Source organism: Accipiter gentilis, chromosome 32, assembly GCF_929443795.1.
Source record: "Accipiter gentilis chromosome 32, bAccGen1.1, whole genome shotgun sequence".
Classification (NCBI taxonomy): domain Eukaryota; kingdom Metazoa; phylum Chordata; class Aves; order Accipitriformes; family Accipitridae; genus Astur; species Astur gentilis.
Genome location: NC_064911.1, coordinates 4,397,843 through 4,420,177, shown reverse-complemented (window position 1 = coordinate 4,420,177; position 22,335 = coordinate 4,397,843). Strand labels below are relative to the sequence as shown.

Here is a 22,335-nt window from a genome sequence, read left to right as displayed (position 1 = left end):
CCACACAAATACAGACAGCTTCATACCATCCTCCGTTTAAGTATCTCACAAGAATTTGGAGATGGAAGCTATTTACCAAAGACCACAATGACTGGAATGCCAACATTCAGTGTTCTCATTTTAAGCCCTGATTCAGCAACTGAATTAGCACTTCCTTTCTGATTTGTCCAAATCATGCAACACTCTCAAAGTAAGCCCTAATTAAATTTATATATGATGTTCTTCACATTTTTTTTTTTAAGGAGGTCAGTAACTGAAGACTCATGGGAGCTTCCTAAGTATCCATGGTGTAGCTTCAATGTCACTACATCAAAAATATATGGAACCAAGAAAAGCATAAAGAAGTAAATATGCAAAATTTATTATGTTCTTCAATAAACACAGGGATATAAAATTTACAAAATGAGTTCACATCTTCAAAATTAAAAAAATTATAAACACCAACAGTTGCTTGTGAAAATAAACAATGAAGCTCAAAACCAGTTTACTTTAAATCAATTTCTTCATAAAAAATAAGCTACTTTAAAAAATTACTTCAGAAGAAAGTGGCATGCAAACTGAAACATTATTGCAGCATATCCTTTTCATCTGTACAAAGAAAAATCTGTTGGCCAAATGAGACTAAGCTGAAAAAGCTCTTAATGACAAGCATCCTCACCATTCTGTTAATAGGCATTTTCTAAATTCAACTTGGGTCCTTCTAATTACAGAAATAAGTTTCCTCCTTGTTAAGAGACATTTCTAAATACAATTCAATTAGAAATAAATATTTTACACACTTCTGGTTATGTAGCCACGGGGAAAAAATAATCAAGAATATGCCTCTTAACATGCCTTGTCATTTAAAGTAACAGTATTCTTTAGTTTCTTCTTGCAGCGTACATCTTGCTTGGATGTTTGGGGTTTTTTTTAATCCTAAATGCAGTGTAAAACAATTTGATCCAACCTCATTTACGAAGAGCTTCTAATGAGAAATTTTTCTTTATAGTAAAGTGAAGTGAACCTCCTTCCTGCCTTTTGCCCTCCCCATACTTGCCCAGATTACTGAGTGCTGTGGGAGAAGAGCACCCTGATGCAGGGACACAGATATAGGAACAAGCAAGTGGGCACTGGGAACATCCCACAGCCATGGCCCCAAGCAATTCTACAAGGAGGCTCAGAGGAGCTACCCCATTGACTGTTGGTCTCTTTGCATCTTTTGCTCTGGACCTGCTGAGCCAAAAAGCACTGCCCCTCAGGGGGCTGGAAGAGAATGTCAGAAGAGTTATTAAAAGTTGTATCCAGCATCAATTTCCTTCTGCCTGTGTAAACATCTTATGATTCAATACTGGAATTTAAGGCTTCTGTCACAGTACACACTGGCATTCAAACCAAAATTCTAAGATACAGAGAAATTATTCCTGTGGAACAGGAGTAGGCTTTCGCCGAGGTTATCAGGTTCAAGTATATAAAGTGTACAGATCTGCTCCTCTTTACGCAGATGGTACTCTTTTTATCATATGCTGAAATGTCAGTCAAAATGGCGTAAGGTACAAGGAGTCAATTGTGTTTTAACTTTAATCAGCCTGCAGCAGAGAGGGTATGTAACTTTCCACTAACAAAGTGCAGATTTGGAAACCTGAAGACAAAGATCCCAAAGTCATACTTCCTTCCTTAGGCTGCGACTTCCATAATAAAAAAGTTTTAAGTGTTTATTACACTGCCAGTCCCATATATGAATTTTATTTTCTTAAAAGTTATACTATTTCCTTTTCTAGTGTTTCTTCTGACACTTTGCTCCCTGAAGTATCGTCGTTAGAGTAATTTCCTGAATCTCGACTGCTCTGTTTAGAATGTATGTAGTCTTTAAAATCAGTTTGATTTACTTCTTCTGTGATGATAGTCTCAATTATAGAACAATTTTCTATTGTTTCTTCTGTAGTTGACAGATAAGGACTGCTTAAGAGCTGTCCTCCAAAACCCTGCAAAAGGAGAAGCAGAAGAGATGAACGTTCGTACATAATACCTACATAATGATTCTGCTTAATACCACAGCTGTACAAAACTAGTTTATCGTATTCAGTAGCATCATGAGGTTTTCTACCTATAATATGCCATTTGTTTCCCCAAGTTCACAAACTCAAAGTTAGGATGAAGTTTAGTTGCATGTGTATAATCGAACACTAAAGAATAAGTCTAGCATTAATCTTAACTCTTTTGCTATGCTCGTAGTTGTCAATCATCTATATAATTGCAATATGTCATTGATTATAGCCTTATGAGGCAACCCAAGAACTAAATTAAAATCCTAATTTACAACACTTTCAAAAAATCATGTGGTAGCATGGGAACGACAGGTGTGTGTTTGCAAAGTCTACAAACCATTAACAGTTATAAAGTTTGAAAGAAGGAGAAAGTGAGCTGCTGCAGCAGGATACCAAACCTTATACAGCTCTCAACAGTGCACTGCTGTCTAACCTACATGCTTTAAATCTATTCTCTGAAGTTGTCATTTATATCAAATCTAATCACAAAAGGTTCTAAATATGCATTGCATTAATTATGTTACCAGTATTCTACTGAAGAAACCAGCTAAAATGCTGCCTTCCTTACAAATTAAATTCAGATTAGCCCTTGTAAACTACGAGACTGGTTTTAAGTTACAACTTTGTTCAGAAAGCTTTGTATACTACATATCCTAGATCCTTCAGTGAGATGTCACACATTAGGAAGGCCATATACTGCTCAACATCAATGTTCCGAGAGACACAGAAGAAAGCACAGCAAAAAGCAATTCTTGCTACATTTCAAAATATAGCTACACTTAATGTGCTGCCCTGTTCATGCCAGAACAGGATGCCTACTAAGTACTACCTGTGCCAAGCTGAGCTGGAAATTGGACATCATCTGCCTTTTTAGAGACCATCCAGGCCACTAGGTCAGGAAATGATACAGGCATTTGCTGCCTGCTACACTGAAATTTCATCTAAAGACTGGGCTTGCATTTTTGCCTCCTCTGAGTTTTAAAGGATGGCAAAAAGGCTAGAGCATGCTCTTTCAGATAACACAATGGAAAAACATTTCTGGTCTCATATAGCAGGGCAAAAGTACATTATCACATTGGGTAGACATGCACAGTCTCTGGAATAAAGGATTGTTAGCAACACTTTTGCACAGACAGAAGAAAAAACATAAAAGTTAAAATATTTGCCAATCACAGAATTCTAGAAATTGATACTACCCATTTTTTTTCCATAGGAATTCCTGCACTTCGTTAAAACCTATACAGTTAATCCTGGCATAACCATAAGACCACAGGATAACAGATAAACACTTTTCCATAATATTTTCTGTTCATTTTTTTCTTAAAATACATCTGCTTAATGAATGAGAAAAATACATCTCATCTTACCTCTATGTTCAAAGGAGGCTGGCATGATGGAAAGAACACGTATTTGATTTTGTTGTAGACTTGGTACAGGGCAAAACCAAGCGGTGTAGCCACAAGAAAGACAGCAATCAGGGCAGTTACAAATGTTGCTAAAATGACCAGATGTAAAATTTTATCTAAAAAAGTGAATAAACCCCATTCAGTCTAGGTATTCATAAACTACAAAGATCAAAGAGCAAATTACCTCCAAATCTGCTACAGCATTTATCACAAAATTTCACATTTCTATAGTACTATATGCAGCCATGATGATCATTACAAAAATTATGCCATTCCAGTATCTTAAATAATCTTATTAAAAACACAGAACAAAATATTTATCAAAAAGGGGCTTATAAGACAGAAACACTTTTTACCAAAGCCTGTAGTGACAGGACAAGGGGCAACAGTTTTAAACTGAAAGAGGGTAGGTTTAGATTGGACATAAGGAAGAAATTTTTGACAATGAGGTTGGTAAGACACTGGAACTGGTTGCCCAGAGAAATTGTGGATGCCCCATCATTGAAAATGTTTAAGGTCAGGTTGGCCAGGGCTTTGAGCAACCTGATAGAGTGGAAGGTGTCCCTGCCCATGGGATCTTCAAAGATGATCTTCCAAGGCCCCTTCCGACCCAAACCATTCTATGGTCCTGCATTCCTGTATTAACCCAGGAACTGTGGGAAATCTAACAGGCTAGGCTCAGTTCCAGGACTTAAGGTTGGGACCTTATGACAGAAGAAGTTTACATGACAGAAGCCAGTTTTTGATAGTAAGATACTGTAGTCAAAGAAACCTTTTATCTGTATAGTCATAAGCTATTCAGTGCTTAAGTTCAAGAGTCTTGCAAGCTTCCTTCTCCCCTCCACTCTTATGCTTTGTAACATATTCTCTGGCACTATCTCAAACAAATGAACTGAAAGGAGTTTGAACATACTAAAATTAATACATACCAGCAGACACTTCAGAAATAAAAGATGAAACAAGCAGGTCTTTTTATCTCTATTTCCAGTTAGTATGAATGATCACAGAATGAAAGATTTCCACACTGGGACATAAGAACATATGGGAAATACAGAGCAGGACCTGCATGACTGCATCTCTCAATATAGAGCCTTGAATGTGCTGCTTGGTCTTAAATAGGCTCATTGTAATAGACAGATATGGGGAAGACTAATAACCAACTAGTAAAATAGATTAAAGACTTTCTCTTATTAAGGTAAAAATAACAACATTTGTTCCTTTTTAGGCTTGATAAAGACAAAGCAGTGAGGACTACAATATAAATGAATCCTAAGAACTTAAGATGTGAGAAAGTAGCATTACTATTATTACATTTTCTTAGTTTTAAGTCAGTTTGAATACTTAGTAATTTTTCTAGTGTTACAGCCTGTTAATAGAAGATAATTGGCCAAATTAAATTCAACAGATAACCTGCTCTTGTGTTCTGAGTAAGTGTAATCCATCTACAAATGTATTCTCATTTTGCACACAGGAGAGCTTTTTAGCTATGAGTCCAATGATTCGTCTCCTCACACTTTACTGCAGGATTTTTCTTAAATTTAATTAATTCACAGAAGAATTAAGACAATTATTTTATTTAATAAAATATTCTTGAAGACATAGCATTTAGTGATTTGTTGCACCCTCCTAAAAATATCGTAAAAGTACTGGAAATTAAAGCTTGCCTGTTAACAAGTACAGAACTAAGTTCAATTCACAATCATTACAGTTATTAATCTGAGATAATTTCTAAACTGAGTTGTGTGGTGGAATAATCAGAATGTAATTTTTATTAGGTCAGAACAGAAGCAGTTTATTAGTTTAGCTATAGGAGACAACATAGAGCAGCTAAGTGACAGACTGCTGATAGGGATCTCTGCTTAACTAGGTGCAAAGTCTGTGAAGCCAATAATTCATGCTGCAAATACTTTTTAAACTAGTGAGACCTGCAAAGGCCTGTGAAGGGTTAACTGTTTTACTTCTAGAAGTGTAACAATTCCCAAGCTCTTCCTACCTCCAGGTGTTTTGATGCATTCCTCTTTGCTGTAATGACTGCTTTTGTTGTAAAATTCAGAGAAGGCTTGTACTTTTACACAGTACAAAGTCAAGGGTGTTAGATCAGAGATTGTCCCTATTGTCTGTTTTATCTCTTTCATTTTGATTTCCTCCTGAAAAAGAAAAGTTGGAAGACTAAGATGCACATAAATAGTACAAGAGTCACTCAGATTAGAATTTTGGCCTCTGCTGAAGAAGTAATTCTGTAAAGAGTTAGACACCGTTCTGTACTTGGATTAAATAAAGTAAAAGAAACCACAGAACTCTCCTAAGCAAACACATTCAGGAAACACTTATCAGCAAGAACCAACTGCTTTTGCCATACTGAAGTTTTACAGTTCAAAGCTGTGTGCAGAATGAAACTTCTTCTTGTTGTAGTTTGTTTTCTTCTGATTGTAGTTTGTTTTCTTCTCTTCCTCCATGCATTTACACATACACATTTACCAATTACTGTAAAATATTGTACTGTAAGAAGCATTTAAAGAATATGGAAAGATCCATTAAAATGTGAGCTAAAAGCATGCAAAGACTTCATTATTTTATGATACATATAGCTATAAAGCCACAAATACAGAAAAGAACAGAATTTGAGGGGCCAGAAGCTACATTAAGACAGTGCACAGTCATACTGCAAGAAAGACGGCATCACAAGAGCCCTACAACGTCTATTCAGAAGTGAGCCATTTAGCAGCTCGTACAAAACTCAGTGCAATTCCGCAAATTATTACATAAAGACACATAAATGGAAAAAGATTAAAATCTCAATTGCTTTGTGATAAAGGTCATCTTGACCAGATTTTTAAAAGAATCTTCCAGGGGAGAAAAAAACCCAAAACAAACAATTGCATGATTGATACACCATATACGTGCCTCTTTTGAAAATAAGCTTCTTGAGGAGAACTCAAACTCAGTATTTAAGTCACAACAAATTTTATACACTGGTTTAAGTATTTAATTAGTTCATACCTCATTATTCGATGAATTCTTCCAATACAGAATACGGTAAGACAAGTCATAATGGTCCCTCATGACTTCACTCTCAGATCCTCCTGGAGGAGAAATCTGGATATGGAGCAAAACATCACTGATGTCCACCTTTACACCAGGAGGGCCAATTTCATCTTAAGACATTAAAAAAAAAAGAAGTTAAAAATAAGACTGAAAGAATACAAATTAACATATTGCATGAAATGCTATAATTTAAATCTATGACAGTTTTTAAGAAACATACACTTAAAAGTCTAACTTCACTAATAGCTTTATTCAGAATCTCAAGTCCCAAGAAGTATTTCAATTATTTTCTCTTTCCACTTTCATATGTTGCTTCTGCAAGTGTCAGTGAAATACACAGACAATGGGATTAACTCTATGCAAGTCAAAGTGAAACTACGAAACACTTCTTAACTCATCAGGATGTGGGCCCTCCTTTTCACGTATACCCCCTTTCACAGTTACAGTATAGTTAAAAAGTGAGAAGTACTACAGTTTTTGTTGTCTTTTGTTGAATTATTTACCTAGGTCACTGTTATTGTATTAAAGAACTATCTAATTACCAAGAGCTTGGACAAGGGAAAACTGACATATAGAATAGCTATTGATTCCATCTTCAGTATGGAAGGCAATGGAATATTACCCTACATACTAGACAATCATTTCTTGACGTTTATGAATGATAACTTTTTTGAAGTCAAACATTTTAGTAAGGTCCCATTTCTCACAAAATCAAAGAGTGCACCAAAGATAAAAATTATCATCATTTCACTCTGGAAAGTGTTATGTATTTTTTACTTAGATGTCACTATCATTTAAGATTGCTTTTTCATGAAGCTCTTCAGGGTTGTCTGTCAATGTAATACTGCTTCAACACAAAATTCAGGGGTGCACTGTGCAGGGGTAGAGAGAAGGAGATGAGAGTAGATGCACAAGAAAAGAAAGGCAGTGGATTCCAAAGTTACGTGACTTTGGCATTGTTTTTCTAAGATATCAAGAAGTGCTCCCTGTCAATGGCAAAAGTCAGACTAGAGATATTTCTAGTACAATCTCACACAGTGATTAACATAGTATACAGTGAGATTATAAAATGCCATACAGTGATCTGTGGTTTAATTTTGTAAAGCAAATGATATGATTCTAAATATAGTGAAATACTGGCTGTGCTGAATAGAGAAGACCATGGAGAAACTCCTTTTTAACTTGATGAGGCCAGGATTCCCAATGTAGTTTCTGCAGGGGAACTATGTATTCTGTCTCATTAATCTAGCAAGTTTCTTGTGGCAAATAACAACATTAGACACAAGTTTGTTGAGAAATGAAAAGTTAAGAAAACATGTTTGCTTACTTGTTATCAGAGGATCTACTTTTACTTCATTAGACACACATGATTTATTATATTCGCTCATGGCCTGCACACGGAGATAATAAATTCCAGAAGTAGTAGAGATGATAGATGAGAAATTGCATTGTGTATCAGTGATGTTTTCACATCCAGGTACACTGAGCCACTTCATTGAGTAATCATCATGAAGTTTCTTTAGATAACCACTGCAAGAGATATTTTAATGATTTTTGATGTGAGGTCCTTGAACTCAAAAAAAAAAAGCACGCTCACTTGTGCTACATAGGGTTTTTTTTATTTTTGGAAGAATGGGCCTCTTAGAAATTTCTGATATTTGGAATACTCATTTTTCATTTATAACTGAAACAATTAAGTTAACTAGATAACGAAATACAAATTAGTGCTTTAATCAAGCCTCAACAGAAAAATTATCTATCAGGTTTAGAAATTTTTAAAATCCAAATTAAGATTTTTCATATAGTTCTATTAAGTCAATTATTTTCTGTCATGCCAAAGGAATTCCAAAAGAATGCTAGAGGTATCCATCCTCTTCATTTAGATGCTGGCCACACACAATACTTATGCGACAACTGGATATTAATATACAGGTTTAGAGACATGATGGTTTTTTTTTCCATGTTAGGATCCAACCAAAAGTAGTCAACATATGTGATAACTGAAACCTTGAACACCTACATTTTTGCTGACTTTTAGTCATCCAATTTCTTCATATTCAAAAAGATATGAAGCAATACAAACTTTACATCTTTTAAAAATGTTACTTAGCATATATTTAGTAGTCCATTCCATCAAGTGTTTAACACTCTTAAAAGAAGCCTACTACCCTGAAATTCCAGGATATGATGCTATATGCAATCCTTTTAAAAGCCACACTGTGTCCAGATGGGGTACCCAATGTTTCAATGAATACGTTAAGTCACTTTCACTAAGTATTTCACTTTAACTTCTAGGAACTATTTGCAAAATGCAATGGATGGCATTTAGAATGACATAACCTGTTTAAGCAGAGATATGGAAATTGTTTAACTCACATGAGATACTGTACATTGTAGCTCACATGTTGTTTATACCGATTTTTCCAATGCAGATGAAATTTCATATTCAAAGCAAGAACGCTCACATCTGTTGCACAGAGTAGGTCATTCACTGCTCAAAATGAAAAGGAAACGCACAGTTACTGAAAAGCTCTATATTATGTACAGCGATTTCTCACTGAATGGGTATTTCTCATGTAAATGGTCATGGTACGCTTTCAATAATAAAAAAGTTGTCTGTTTTCATTATAAAGATGGCAAGTCAAGGTCTCTGATGCTAAAGGTTTAGTATGCTGTATGTAAAAAACCATTTAACAATCAATTCAGAAAAAAATAAGTACAGAAACATTAAGATTAGTAGAAATAAATTGGTTCTGCAATAACTCGAGAAAAACGTGTAAAATACACACACATAAAGTAATTTTGACATACCACCCATTCAGTCTAATGTTTGACTTTCTACATTCCCACCCACACGGTTATTTTTTCCTCAAAGAAACATTTAGAAGTACTTAAACTGACACCTGAACAGCACACAAAAGAACTTAAATTTAGACATGCAAAACAAGCAACTGGTGGCAAACTGCCACTAAGCCATTCTTCAGAATCTGTAATAATAAATTCACCAAGGCTTCCATAAAAACAATATTTTTTTTAAGCTTAACTCAACTTTATATGCATTCATTTAGTGCCAAGTATACAAAAAGCTTTTGTTTTACCTACATACACATCCCTTTCCTCCTGATTCAAAGTCACAAATTCAAAAATATCCAGTTTTCCAAAATACAGAAAGTAGTTTTTGCGATCCAAATTAATGGACAGAATTTGCCTCGGAGCAAAAACCTTTTTGTACTGTTAAAACTCTAATATTGATAGGTGACATATTTATATTGATTTAAAATAGAAAATGTACGTAACTGTCAAGATTGCTGTTATACCAAAATGAGTAGGAACTTGGCACTTCTGCATATTTCTATTGCTTTAGAACAATTTAGTTTCCAACAGTTTAAACTGGAGTAATCATTTTAAGATAAAACAATTTTACTCTGTACCTTTATGGGTAGTTTTTACACAATGAATAGGACTGAATAAGCCTTCTTGAAATTCCAAAGGAAGGGTTGCCTGAACTTTCAAACAATAGGTAGTGTCTGGTGCAAGATCGTCAATTGTGTCAGTAGGAAAAATACTTTGACTTCTGAACTGCAAGAAACAATTGCAAACAGCATATGTAGAGAACTGTTCTTCCTGATGAGCTGATTTTTTAAAAGTATCTTTTTCTTTCCCCAGGTTTCAGCCCATTTATATAATATGCCATCAAAAATGCTAAAATAGGGAATGAAGGACAATATATGAGCTGAGTAAGTGCTAAATGGAAGTTTCCAACTTAGCTACGTGATTGAGAGGAAGGAACACGTCGTGCTCCTTTAACACATGAAAGTAGGGAGGGATTGTGGCACTGCTCTACATGATGCATAACTCCACACAAATATTCAGGCACAAACTCAGAAGCAAATAGTACACTTCTGTCCCCCAGGTCATTCAGCAAATGCTCCCCCTTCCTCCTCCAGCTACTTCCCTGCTTTTGGTTTACCAGACTTCAGTGAATGACCTTTGTACACAGCTTGTACTTATTTTTTCTCCTTTGATCTGTAATGATTATGACTATGGTCTCAGCAAGACCAAATTAGCCTCCTACCTCTCCCCTCCCCTATACCTATGCCTTACTGTAAATGCTTCTTCCCACTACCTTGAACTCTTTCCCCTCCCTGTCCCTGCTGGCTGAGGGTGGCACCTGCTCCAACACATCTGAGATGGTTTTACCTTCTTCCTCATTCATTGGAAAGCGGCTCCAGTATTTAACAGAAATACAAACTCTTATCACAAATCTAATAAAATCCTCTAGTGAAAACAAAACCAAAAACCCCAAGAAAACACCCCCTCCCAACTTTTAAACTGCATAGCAACAGTTTTACACAGCTACATAATTAAATAATTCCATTTTGTAGCATGACACAATTAAAGTACATCTCTGACAGTTATGTTAAGGTTAAATAGTAAAAAAAAAAGTGATCATACCTCTGCATTTGATGAATTTTCCCAGATAACGAGATTATATTTAAAACGTAGATGAGCTATCCACATTTTTCGGACCTGATTTGCTTCTGGAGGAGAAATCCTAATTTTTATGACTCCATTTATGGACTGCAACTCTACTCCTGGGGGACCGATATGAGCTGCAAATATTAAAAGAAAAAGTCAAGCATGACTATTTAAAGAAAAAACACCAAAAAAGTAATTTACATTAGTAAAACCACAGTAACTGCCTATAGCGCCTTTTTTAATTCTTTTCAGGCAGTAACAAGATCACAGTAGTTGCCTATAGGATCTTAGATTTCATGAATCTCAGGCAGTATCTAATAGAAGCCTAACCTAACAACCACCCACCGTTACCTGGTTCTAAAAGCAGTAAAGTTAAAATGCAATATTGCTAATGAATGTTTTCCAGAATCTGCAGTGAAAAATCAGTATTAGTTATTCTAAAACACGCAAGGCAAGAAACCTAGCTCAAACAAATCAATCCAACATTGAGGGAAGGCTTCAGTACCACACTACACTGTAACTACCGAAAACTCACAACGTCAGAAGAAAACTTCCAGAAGAGACCACTGTCAAAAAGGATTTTTCTGAAATCTAGAAAAATACAGTGTGACAGAAAATTCTGTCAGAAAACCAGCATTGCTTACAATACTTTCCCCTTTCCAGAAAAGGGAAAATCATAACATTCCATGACCTGCAAATACCTTATATTATGTTAAGGTTGAGAAAACTACTAGTTCATGTTGTTTTGAGCCATAGAAACCACATGCATTTTTCCACAATAATGTGCAGAAGGACATTTAACTAGAAATGTTACAGTATATATGGAGCTCATACCTATAAGATACGGATTCATTTCAAAAGTGCTAGACCATGGAGACACTTCTTCCCCTCTTTCAGCCCTTATACGCACATGATGTGTATCATAGTATTTGGTTATTGCTGAGGAAAAGTCACATTCCGTGTGAGTAACATTTTGACACCCGGGCAACTCCTTCCATTCCGTTTCATTTGTTACAAAGTCTTCAAACCTGCAAGAATGAACACACCCCAAAAATAAAACCAATACACAATTTAAACTTGAAATTCTTTTTCCTTTTCTTCTTAACGCTAATAAATATCACACCATTTAATGCTGTTTTATCACCAGCAGCAGTGTAATCAGTGTTATCTACTTAGTTACCCCAGAATTCATATCACCTTTTAATTCATTAATTTAATCTATTAATTTATTAGTTCAGCCTTATTACCAAAGGTTAACTATCAGTCTGCAAAGTCTGATACCAGTTTGCTTTATTCACCATGTAAACACATGGTCTCAGAAAACAGCACCAAAGTACTGTCAAAACCCAGAATTACATCCTTAGTACACAATCATAGTCTGTCAATGATTCTATAATTCATTGGAAGAAATTTAAAAGTCTTGATGGCAAGAAGTGCTTAAAAGAGCATAAAAGCAGCAAAAGCCAATTCTAACATTAGCAAGGAATGTAGATTAGAGGAAAATTAAAACACAAAGGAGAAAACTGGAGTTCAGCAGCAAGTGTTGGAATAATCAGCTTTACAGAAGCTATTTTTCTTGTGAGTTACAGACATCCAGACCTTATTTAAGAAAGAGTCATTTCATATAGAGATTAAAAATGTCCTGACAAAAAAAAAGGCACAGACTTGAAGTAGTAATTGTATATCCTCAGCTCCTATCTTATCTTTCAGACCAGTATTACATTTTTAAAATAAAACTATTTTCAGAGCAGCTGTTTCTCATCTACACATTGAAGAAGGCAAGCTATATTTTTTTTTTAATCCAAAATCATACACTAGGAAATACTAGAATCAGGAACTTCTTAAGTGATTTGATGTTAGAAGTGTTTTTTAATATTTACTTGTCAGGGAAATGCTACAAAATACCAAATGTATATGTATATGCATGCATAAGTATTGGTATATGAAACAATTGAAGAAAACCAAGCAAACATTTAATTATAATAAATAAAAATTAAATTATTTCATCTGGTGATTAAAAGTTGCAGATGAGAAACCTGGATTCATAAACACTGACAAATTATTCAAAAGCCACACTGAAAATTCTCTCAAATTGTCTGTGTGTGGCCACAATGTAGCTTAATTTAAAAAAAAAAAACAAACACAAAAAGAGAATAACTAAATCTAAATACTACATTTCTAAGTGTACTGGTTAATCTTCTCAAAGAACCACTCTAGTATTAAGCATTACTGCCAAGCGTATTCTCCATTTAAAACATGTCACTATCAGTGACCAATCTAATTTTACATATGAATTAGACAAACGAAGGACAATACTAGGATTCCACTTCATTTCAAGACTTAACCTTCCTGGCCTCTACTTTCTGGATTTCAAAAAGTCTATACAAGTTTTACATGGCAGTATCAAGAAGCATAGCAGTAAATTGTTATGCTCTTCTACACAAATAAGCATCAAACATTTCTGGCTCAGAATATAAGTTTCTACTTACCATCGGTATTCTGCTGAAAATGTCACATTGGTATCACTCCCAGTGTAGTTCCACCTTAGAGTGAAATTTGTATTTACAACATAGACCTGAATATCCTGTGGACTCTTCAGATTAGTTTGGCCTACAAGAAAGTAACATAAAGGTATATAAAGACTGGGATAAATAATTTGTACCCAACTTAAGAATAACTTACTTTTGTTAAAAAAGGAGAGATTTATAGTGAAATGAAATAACAAACATAAGAGTTAAGAAAACCCCACGCTACTCAAACCGCAATTCAACACATAGCTCAGGAGCTGTGCATGAGGCAGTTTCTTAGCCTATTTGACTATGCAGCTCTTTCCTCTCTGCTTAATGTCTTTCTCCCCACACCCCTTTAAAAAGGGTATATACAGTTGCAACATTCAAGGACTGTGTTCACTGTCATGCATTGATTATAGTGAGTCTGAATGCATTTAAACCAGTATGTTATTGGTTGGATCCAACATCTGGATCTCAGCTGCAAAGTGCTAGGGATTGACATAATGCTGTCATTTCACAGTTGCGGAACAGATTGAGCATAGCAGACTTGTTTTATGTCACGTATTACTGCCATAAATTCAACACAAACCCCTTTCAGTGAGGCTTCATCACATAGCAGATCTTGTATCTTGCTCGTGGTAATCCTGTGTTTTCTTTTACACAAAGAACAGTACATAAAATTACTTATGGAGGGCGAGGGCCAAGTCTCAGGACACATGAGAATGCCCCTAACATCAAGGAAAGGACCAGACCATGAGAAGAGAAAGCCTAACAGGCAGATTGCCAACAGGAGGGAAGCATGCATGCTAGAATCATCTGCAGGATAGCTCTCTCCCCTCTTTATTTTCCACCTTTCAAAAATAATTATTAAAAAAACCCAAATGCCTCATAATTACCTTATATTCCACTTCCTAAAGAAGACTTCCTCACCGTTAACTTTGAGATCTGCAGAATCCTAGGTGTCCTATTTGGTCTACAATTCAGGTATCAGGACAGATAAGAGTAACAATGCTATGGGAGAAGGAATTATTCTGATACTTAAGAAAACTGAAATCTATCTAGCTGTTTATAAAGTACATTTTGCTTTGAATTACTGCACATCAGTCTATGGCACTACTTCAAAGCAGTGAGGCTAAGGAGCTCCAATTCGGGCTGAAAGTCTGGACTGCAAGTTTTCTAGTACTAGAAACTAAACCACACTGTGGCTTACAGAGCAAAGGGAAACAGTGTGAAGGCACAGGGAATACACTTGAACTGAGGGAACCTCACGCAGAAGTCACTAAAGTTATACCAAAACCACCAACTAAGCAGCCAAGCCCAGATTTACACAGCTTGAACTTCACCTAAGTTCTTCTGCCTGGTATCCTATACTAGGTATCTTTGACAACCCAGGCTATGTACAATTAATGCAGTGCAAACCTCTGTCCTCTTACCAAGAACATACTTTCAACTTCTAAAACATCAGGGGAAAAAAATAAAATCAAAAAGTAATGAATAATAATACTACTACTAAATAAAATTACCACACCTCTCTGACTTGACTTCCTATTTTAACCAGTTCTGTGTTACACTATTAATCACTTCCCAATGGCTACAACTTCTAAAAATACGTTAGTGACCATCACTCCGAAATTGCTTTTTGATGTCAGTCTAATGTTTGATTATATTAGGAAGAAATCAGAATAAATACATCCTATTTCACCTAGGCAATCAAAGTCTCTTTACACATCTAAAGGAGTGTTCTGAATTTGATTTTTAAGAGTGGCTCTTCATTGCAAAAACTATTTCGTATTTTACCTGATGACCAAGTTCTCTTTTTTATAAAGGAAATATGTGTGGAAAAGCAATCTATAAACTGAAGTCTGCAAAATCCTTTTGGAGAACAAAGTTAAAGTGGTATCCACAGACTACTGACTCTTAGAAAAAATCCTGAAAGCACAAAACTTGAAAGGAAAATAATTCAGTAAAACCTCACAGATCCCACTACAGAATTTATTTCCACAACAGGAGATTCCGAAGGTAGATTCTTTACCCTGAACAACATAGAACCTTGGAGTAAACCAAGGCAGGATGAGATAACGTAGTATTAGCTGAGAACCGCATTGTACCTACAGAGCTCCAACGCTGATAAAAACCCCTACTATATGTTAGGACTATTATTTTTGTTTGTGTTGGGTAGAAAATCAAATGTTCACTGCACTTCCAGAGCATCTTTCCCACATTTTCAAATCCTTATTCACAGCATGAAGCTTTACAATAATTCTTATTAGACCTTTTCCATTTGAGGTCAGAAAAAGGAAGTCTGGAAGCAGAAAAAAAATCGTTTCAAGATTCATGTTCTAACCAAATATACTCTCTCCCCAAGTTACAAAAAACATGGTGATGCAAGACATCTGACTAATGTGTGAAGCTAGGCCAGCTTTTTCTAAAGCTGGTAAATACCACAGCAAATAATCACATCTTCCCTCTAGATACAAACGATATTGTAAAAATACAGCTCTGGATGCTGACATTTGGAAGAAGATACAGCATTCCAGTCCTGGAGTAAGAGCACACACAGCAAATTAGAACGGATTTATTCCGGAACAGCTTTGGTTAAAGGCCCAAAAGATGACTGCTGAAAGTCTCAGATTTGACTGCCTTTTTCTCTGAGAACTTCCTCATGCAAGTTTGAGAAAAGGTTGGCCTCCATCTTGACATTTACCCATTTAAAATCCTTCTTACAAACTGCTGAAATGAGGCATTAAGAGCTGTTTTCAGCAGCACATGATAGTCTTTACAGATAATAAATAGCAACATGCTGTTCAGAGACATCATCTGTAAAATTAACTTAAAATCCACTACAGGGTTAAAAACTTTTACCAATTACTCAGGGAAGACCCTATAGTTTTCAGGGAATTTTCAGAAAGCTGTTCAGTGTTACGTTCAACAACAATGTAAAAGTGTCAGCGCTTGCGGTCAGTGCTCAGCAATAGTCAAAAAGGGAAAAAAAGTTAGAAATTGATATGGGATTAAGGGAGTAAAGTAGAAAGCTTAATGTCATTATATACATTCATTACAGACTTATGTTCAACACCATGTGCAGGCCTAGAGTGCCCGCTCTCATAAGCGGATAGTGGAACAGAGTAAGGCAGAGAAGGATGACAAGGACAATCCAAGGTATGGAACAGCTTCTGTCCTTGGAGGAATCAGGCTATGACTCTTCAGCCTGAAAAAAGAGACTGAGGGGAGGATATGACAAATCTACAGACACCTAATGAGTGGCATGGTGAATGCAAGCGACAAAATAGGTCTGCTGTCTTGTTAACACAAAGCTGGAAGCATCAAAACAAACACCACTCTGCTCCAAGGAAACAAATGAAACTGCTGCCTTATTGAACGCTTAGTCAATCTGTGGAATTCCTTCCCCTAGGACTCTGTGAATGCTCAACTCTTACCTGGCTTATGAACTCAGAGTCAAATACAAAGCCTTGACGCTATAGACTGCTGTAACACTATGTTGTTAAGTGTCACCATATACTTACTTGTTTATTCCTTCCTACCCCACTACCAACCACTGCTGTAGATGAACACTCAACTAGACAACCGTTTGGCTTCATCTGGTATAAAACATAACGGCAAAAAAACCCACAAACAACCACAACGCTCTTTGTAGATCTACCTTGAGCATGATTAGGTACTTTCCTTCTTGCCCTGGTCAGAAAACCAGATTATTGCTTCAGAAGCATCTCCCAGTCCTGACAGGCAACCCTGATAATTGAAAGTATCTTCACCAGGAAATTAAATTTCTTATCCAAATTCAAATACCTATTTACTGAGGGTTCCAAGGTCACAATTATGGTCTTTCATCTGTTCACTCCATCTCCTGTCCTGTTGCAGGTAAAAAGAGGGATATAATCAGAGAGCCAACTACAATTTTATATTCTGAGGAATGTCTTTGGTTGAAATTTGTTAAAAGTTAATGATCATCAATTTGCATTTTAACACTTCCTAATCACCCATTTATATATTGGAAACACAGAAACTGAGCTGGAAAAAACCCTGCAAGATGACCTGTATTTCACATTGGAGAAAGCAGGTGGCCAATTCTACATACATCATCAGATGTTTGCGTAGAGAAGTCTTACAGTTTCCACCACTGCATAAACTATTTTTACAGGCCTCCAATCACCTGAAATATTTCACTATCCTTACCATTAGAAGTTAGGGAAAGCTTTTTGTAAATCAAAAGCAAAGAACTCCCAAATCAGGTTTCCTAGTAGATTCTATTGGAGATCTGGATCTTTGCAGAGCAGATCCAAGTTTCCTTACAGCAAGTATGCTAGCTTAGTAGTTGTTCATAGCACAATGGACAACAAAAATTTTACAGACTGCAAAGCCTGGAGTCTAACCTATGTCTCCTCTAAGCACATTTAGCCAATGTACTTTTTGTTTATGGATATTAGAGCACATTATTCTTTACGTCAGATGTATTTGAAAACTATGTTAAACACGACTAATGATGAAGAGAAAACTGAATGGCAGCAACAATTCTTTCAGTTTTCCTCTTAAGCCAAATTTTCTAGCTTTCTGAATGACTTTGGTTCTCTTTTGTATTCTCTCCAAATGGTCGAACGTGCTTGAAACAGTATATTTCAGAAAATCACAATACTCCAGCTAAGATTAATAAATGGAAGTCTAGCTTACAAGACATAGGACCCAATGTTTTCATTCTAATTAGCACTGCTGTGCCCCATTACTTCTGGGTTTTTTTACAGCATAGCACTTAAAACTTCCAAACATAAAATACAAGGCATCATAACATTGCCTTTTTTTTTTTTTTCAGAATTGATATTTTGACCATCTTTTGTCACCCTCTTTTTGCCTAAGTACACAGCCCTGTGCATGTCCTTTTTCAACACCACTGTACTTTTTTCTGGAGTATTTCTACAGTTTGTCAGGACACTTCTCGACTCTATGCCTGCTTTTCAAAACAATTGTGAGCTCCTCCCACTTAACTATATGTGGATTTAATAAGCTTACACTATTCTAACACACAGATTATGAGCAGGTCCCCACTTGATACATCATTCCCTCTTGACAGTGAACTGTAAAAAATTTTGATGAGCTGGAAAAATCATACTGAAGCAGTTGAACCTAGATTATTTTTTCCAGTATGCTTAAGAGATTAGTACACAATATAGCTTCAAAAGCAATACTAAGCCAGAACACATGCAATTGGAGCTCCTCTATCCGCATAGCCTTTTACTTTAGAACAGCAGAAACTCAGGTTGATTTAACATGACATTTGTTCTCAATACTACAGACACACATAGGTGATCCACCCATCCATCCTTTCACATAATACTCCCTATTTCCAAGAAGTGTTGTGTGTTTGCTTCCCTAAATTAATTTCTTAAATGCTAATGAACAGCAATCCAGGAATGAAGGAGTAAACTCAGTAACGTTTCATTACCAGAGAGATTTTGTGATTTAGCTAGAAACCAGATATAAAAATAATACCTAAAAATCAAGACTTCTTCCTTGTTTATTTTACTACGGATTAAAAGCCAGATATTTAAAATTAACTCACGTTTCTTCACTTAAAGCATGATGACATAATATTTTAATTAATATTTTCAATAAATGATGGTTGAAAATGATGATTACATAACATAATGGAATAACAAAAAAGCTGTTCAACAACAGAATGAAGTAGTGTTAGCAAGACAAATATACTCCCTCAGGAGACAGTGAAGGGGAAATCCTATTAAGAGTACATAATGGCTCGCTGATTATCACATTAAGTATGTAGCATAACGAATGGAAACATTAAGTCAACGTTTCAGCACAGGAAGGAAAGAAGACCGCCGGCTACATGTGACATTAAAAAAAAAGCCACAACCAAACACACTAAAAATGACCCCACTGTTATTGGTTCTGTGGGCAGAAAGGTGCTCTAGAGAACCAGGGAGAACTCTTACTACGAGAACTTTTATACAGGAGCAGCAAAGAGAAACTGCTGGTTTTGACAGGGCAGAAGGTGAGAGGTCACTGTAGCAGGGCAATTACTTCTAGCTCTAAGAAGCGGTATGTTGCATGTTAGTCATTTGCTATAATACGTGTGGGTTAATCAAAGTAGCTGCACGTATCTCAATGCAAACTCATCCAGTTTGGGGATGGAATTTGGGGCTGACGCACAAAGAATTCACCTACAAATGAAATGGCTGAAAGCAAACAAAGAGAAGAGGACCCAACGCTGCTTCTCTGCCCGAATCCTACCATGAATGGAAAGTGTGGACCCCTGGAAACAGCTTCTCTCTAGTCTTCTTTTGGGTATGCCAAACTAGAACAATACAATCTTATACAGAATTCAAGAATTTGGGTGGCATCAGAAGCAGCATGCACACACTAGCCCACAGCTATATTATTTCCACTATGCAAACTAGCTTAGCCCATATACTCTCTGTTGCATATCACAATGTCCTGTAAATATGCAGGAAAGTCATTAACAGCTTATCTGAGTTGCACAGTACTTCCCCCTTGAAAAAAAGGTTTTGTGCCACAGCTGTTTCTTGCTGGTTAAAGGTGCAAGAAAAGGCATATCTTACCATCCTGTGAGATAAACCCCTCATGCTGCAATTTTACTTCTCGCGTTTCGTTATTTATTCGTCAGGCTAGACAGAGGTGCCTTTCAAGCAAACCAACAACCTATCTGCCCCACGCTTAGGCTACAGCCTCTACGACTCGGAGAGAGCAGGAAAGCCTGAAGCAGACGAGAGGACGACAGCTGCTCTCCTGCAGAGTAAAACCCAAGGCACCCGACGGAGACCGAGCCCCGCTGACCCCCGCAGACCCACCTACCCAGACCCAAGCCCTTGCCGTGCCTTTGCATCCCGGCCGCGGACGCCTATGCGGCAGGGCTCCGGGACCACCGCCCCCCCCTCACAGCGCCGCAGGCCGAGGCCTCGGGCCGCCGCTGCGGCACCGAAGCTCCCCACCCCCTCCCTTGAGAGCAGGCACCGCACCAGCCCCCGAGCGACCGACCGACCGACCGACCGCCGGCCGGCTGCCCCGCCGGGCCCCACCTGCGCAGCGTAGGGGCAGCGCGACCAGGAGGGAGGACAGCAACGCCGCCGCGGCCACGGCCCCGCGCCCCGCGCCAACCGCCACGGCCGCTCCGTCGTCCATCCGTCCCTCGGTACTGCCGGCGCCCGCACCGTTACCGGAAACCCCGGGCGGCCGCGCATGCGCAGGCCGCCTCCCCGCCGCGCTGACGGTGGTGGGTATGGCGGAGGCTGCCGGGCGCGGCAGAGAACGGCGTCGGGCCGGCTGCCAGGGCCCTAGGGCTCGTCTGTCCGCAACGCCTGCGAGGAGCGGCTTCCTGCGGGAGACGCGTGCCCTCTCAGGCGTTTATTCTCCGGTGGCGGCAGTGGGAGGAGCCGCTTCAGGAAAGGGCGGGCGGCCGCCCGCGGAAAGCCCTGACGGATCGCGCGCCGTTCCCCGGTCCCGCCGCTGCCGCCGGGCCGGTCTGTGACAGGGCGGCGGGGCGCGGCCGTCGGTCGTTGTGGCGGTGCCGCTCGGCCGGCACGCGGACCTCTCTCTCCCTCAGGCCCGGTCGAAGCGGCAGCGGGGAGGCCGAGCCCCGGGGTTGTGCTGACCGGCCGGGCCCCCCGCTCCCCGGGGAGGGGGTGGGGGTGCGAGGAGCCTCCCTCGGAGGGCCGCTCGGTCAGGTGTGGGCGTAACTCGGTATTCCTACCTGCGCGCAGCAGCAGCCGCCGCCGTTGTGGCTGGGTTCGGACCAAGTAAGGCGAGCCGGTCTTGTCGCCAGCGTGGGCTGGCGGCCTGGTGCTGGCCGGGCAGGTGCGTGGTGGTCCGGTTGTCGCAGGCCCACCGGGACTGCTGCCCTGCGGGGTGGGGTCGGTGGCTGTGCAGCTCTCCCGAGGGGTCTTCGCAGCACTCGGGTTTCCTCCCTTTGTTCTGCCCTCGTCTGGTCACCGTTATTCCATCCCAACCCATACGTGTCAGCGGAGCCCGTTCACGCAGCTCCTGCGAAAAATGACCCATTCTGTTTAATCAAAAATAAATTTAAAACCCACTAAACCACACGATGCATTGAGTCACAGGGAGGGACCATAATATTCCTCGCATTCAATAGTTAGGGCATTTGTCTGGGGGGAAATCTGTGCAGTCTGCCCTGGTTCTTCAATATTTGAATGAATGCTGCGGTATCGAATGCCGCATGCACGCTACAGTCCTTGAAATGGGTCTTGGACCCAGCTCGCTTTTTGTAGACAGAAGTTCTGGGTTTATGTATTAAAGATTGGAAAATCTGGTAGGCAGAGGTCTATGCCCCCTACATCCTATGTGTTATAAACATTACATTTTTTGTTGCTTAAGGAGGTAACAATCCTTCCAGCCATACTTCGGGATAAAAGTGTTCCTAACTGTTGTTGATGCCTCTTCTGCTATGAGGTGCTACACGTACGCTAAGCATGTCTACTAAGCCCAGGCTTGTTAAAAGCCGGTACCATTAGTATCTAACTGTGCTTATGAAATGCAAATGTTATTGATTCCTTTAAATGAATGAGCGTATATGCTTCATTAGCCAACTCAGGGATGTAAAAGCTGAAAACCTGTCCTATCAAAAAACCTGATGATTGAAAAGAAGCTGATACCATTACAGTGAAGGCTGTGGACCAGAGGTTGTGGCTAACCATGTCCTCTGAAATGCGTGGTGTCTAATGTTATCTAGCATGCTACAGGTGCCTGTACCTAGCACAGTTTCTTTAAAGAAAAAATACTTTATGAAGTGTTTAAACAATCAGTGTAGTTTTAGTTTCTGGTTTCTATTATTAATTTAATTTGAGCAATAAATATGCAATGCAATAA

At 38.4% G+C, this 22,335-nt stretch overlaps 1 protein-coding gene across 4 annotated transcripts; it reads right to left on the bottom strand.

Moving 5' to 3' along the window:
- Positions 1–345: 345 nt before the first annotated feature.
- IFNAR1 (interferon alpha and beta receptor subunit 1) lies at positions 346–20,825 on the bottom strand. Of its 4 annotated transcripts, none has more exons than XM_049835049.1 (11): positions 20,532–20,825; positions 13,444–13,564; positions 11,789–11,982; positions 10,931–11,088; positions 9,907–10,054; positions 8,852–8,966; positions 7,803–8,005; positions 6,431–6,585; positions 5,424–5,577; positions 3,392–3,546; positions 346–1,961 (listed from the first exon to the last, which is right to left on the bottom strand). In XM_049835049.1, exons 1-11 carry the CDS (start codon positions 20,632–20,634, stop codon positions 1,737–1,739), a joined length of 1,731 nt encoding a protein of 576 aa, XP_049691006.1. In that variant the 5' UTR covers positions 20,635–20,825; the 3' UTR covers positions 346–1,736. The 4 variants fall into 4 exon arrangements, 3 of the variants coding, with proteins under 3 accessions (XP_049691006.1, XP_049691004.1, XP_049691005.1); XM_049835047.1 differs by having other exon boundaries at positions 3,392–3,519; positions 20,532–20,693; XR_007510294.1 differs by lacking the exon at positions 346–1,961 and adding an exon at positions 4,360–4,454 and having other exon boundaries at positions 3,457–3,546; positions 20,532–20,695.
- Between the last annotated feature and the right edge of the window lie 1,510 nt (positions 20,826–22,335).

What these genes read in the sequence shown, in the direction of transcription:
- IFNAR1 (XM_049835049.1), bottom strand. Translation starts at nt 20,634, where the DNA reads ATGGACGACGGAGCGGCCGTGGCGGTTGGCGCGGGGCGCGGGGCCGTG. An exon ending in TGTAAAAACTACCCATAAAG is followed by an intron (nt 8,967 to 9,906) that starts GTACAGAGTAAA and finishes CATTTTGAGCAG; the next exon opens with TGAATGACCTACTCTGTGCA. An exon ending in TACAATGTACAGTATCTCAT is followed by an intron (nt 8,006 to 8,851) that starts GTGAGTTAAACA and finishes TATCTCTTGCAG; the next exon opens with TGGTTATCTAAAGAAACTTC.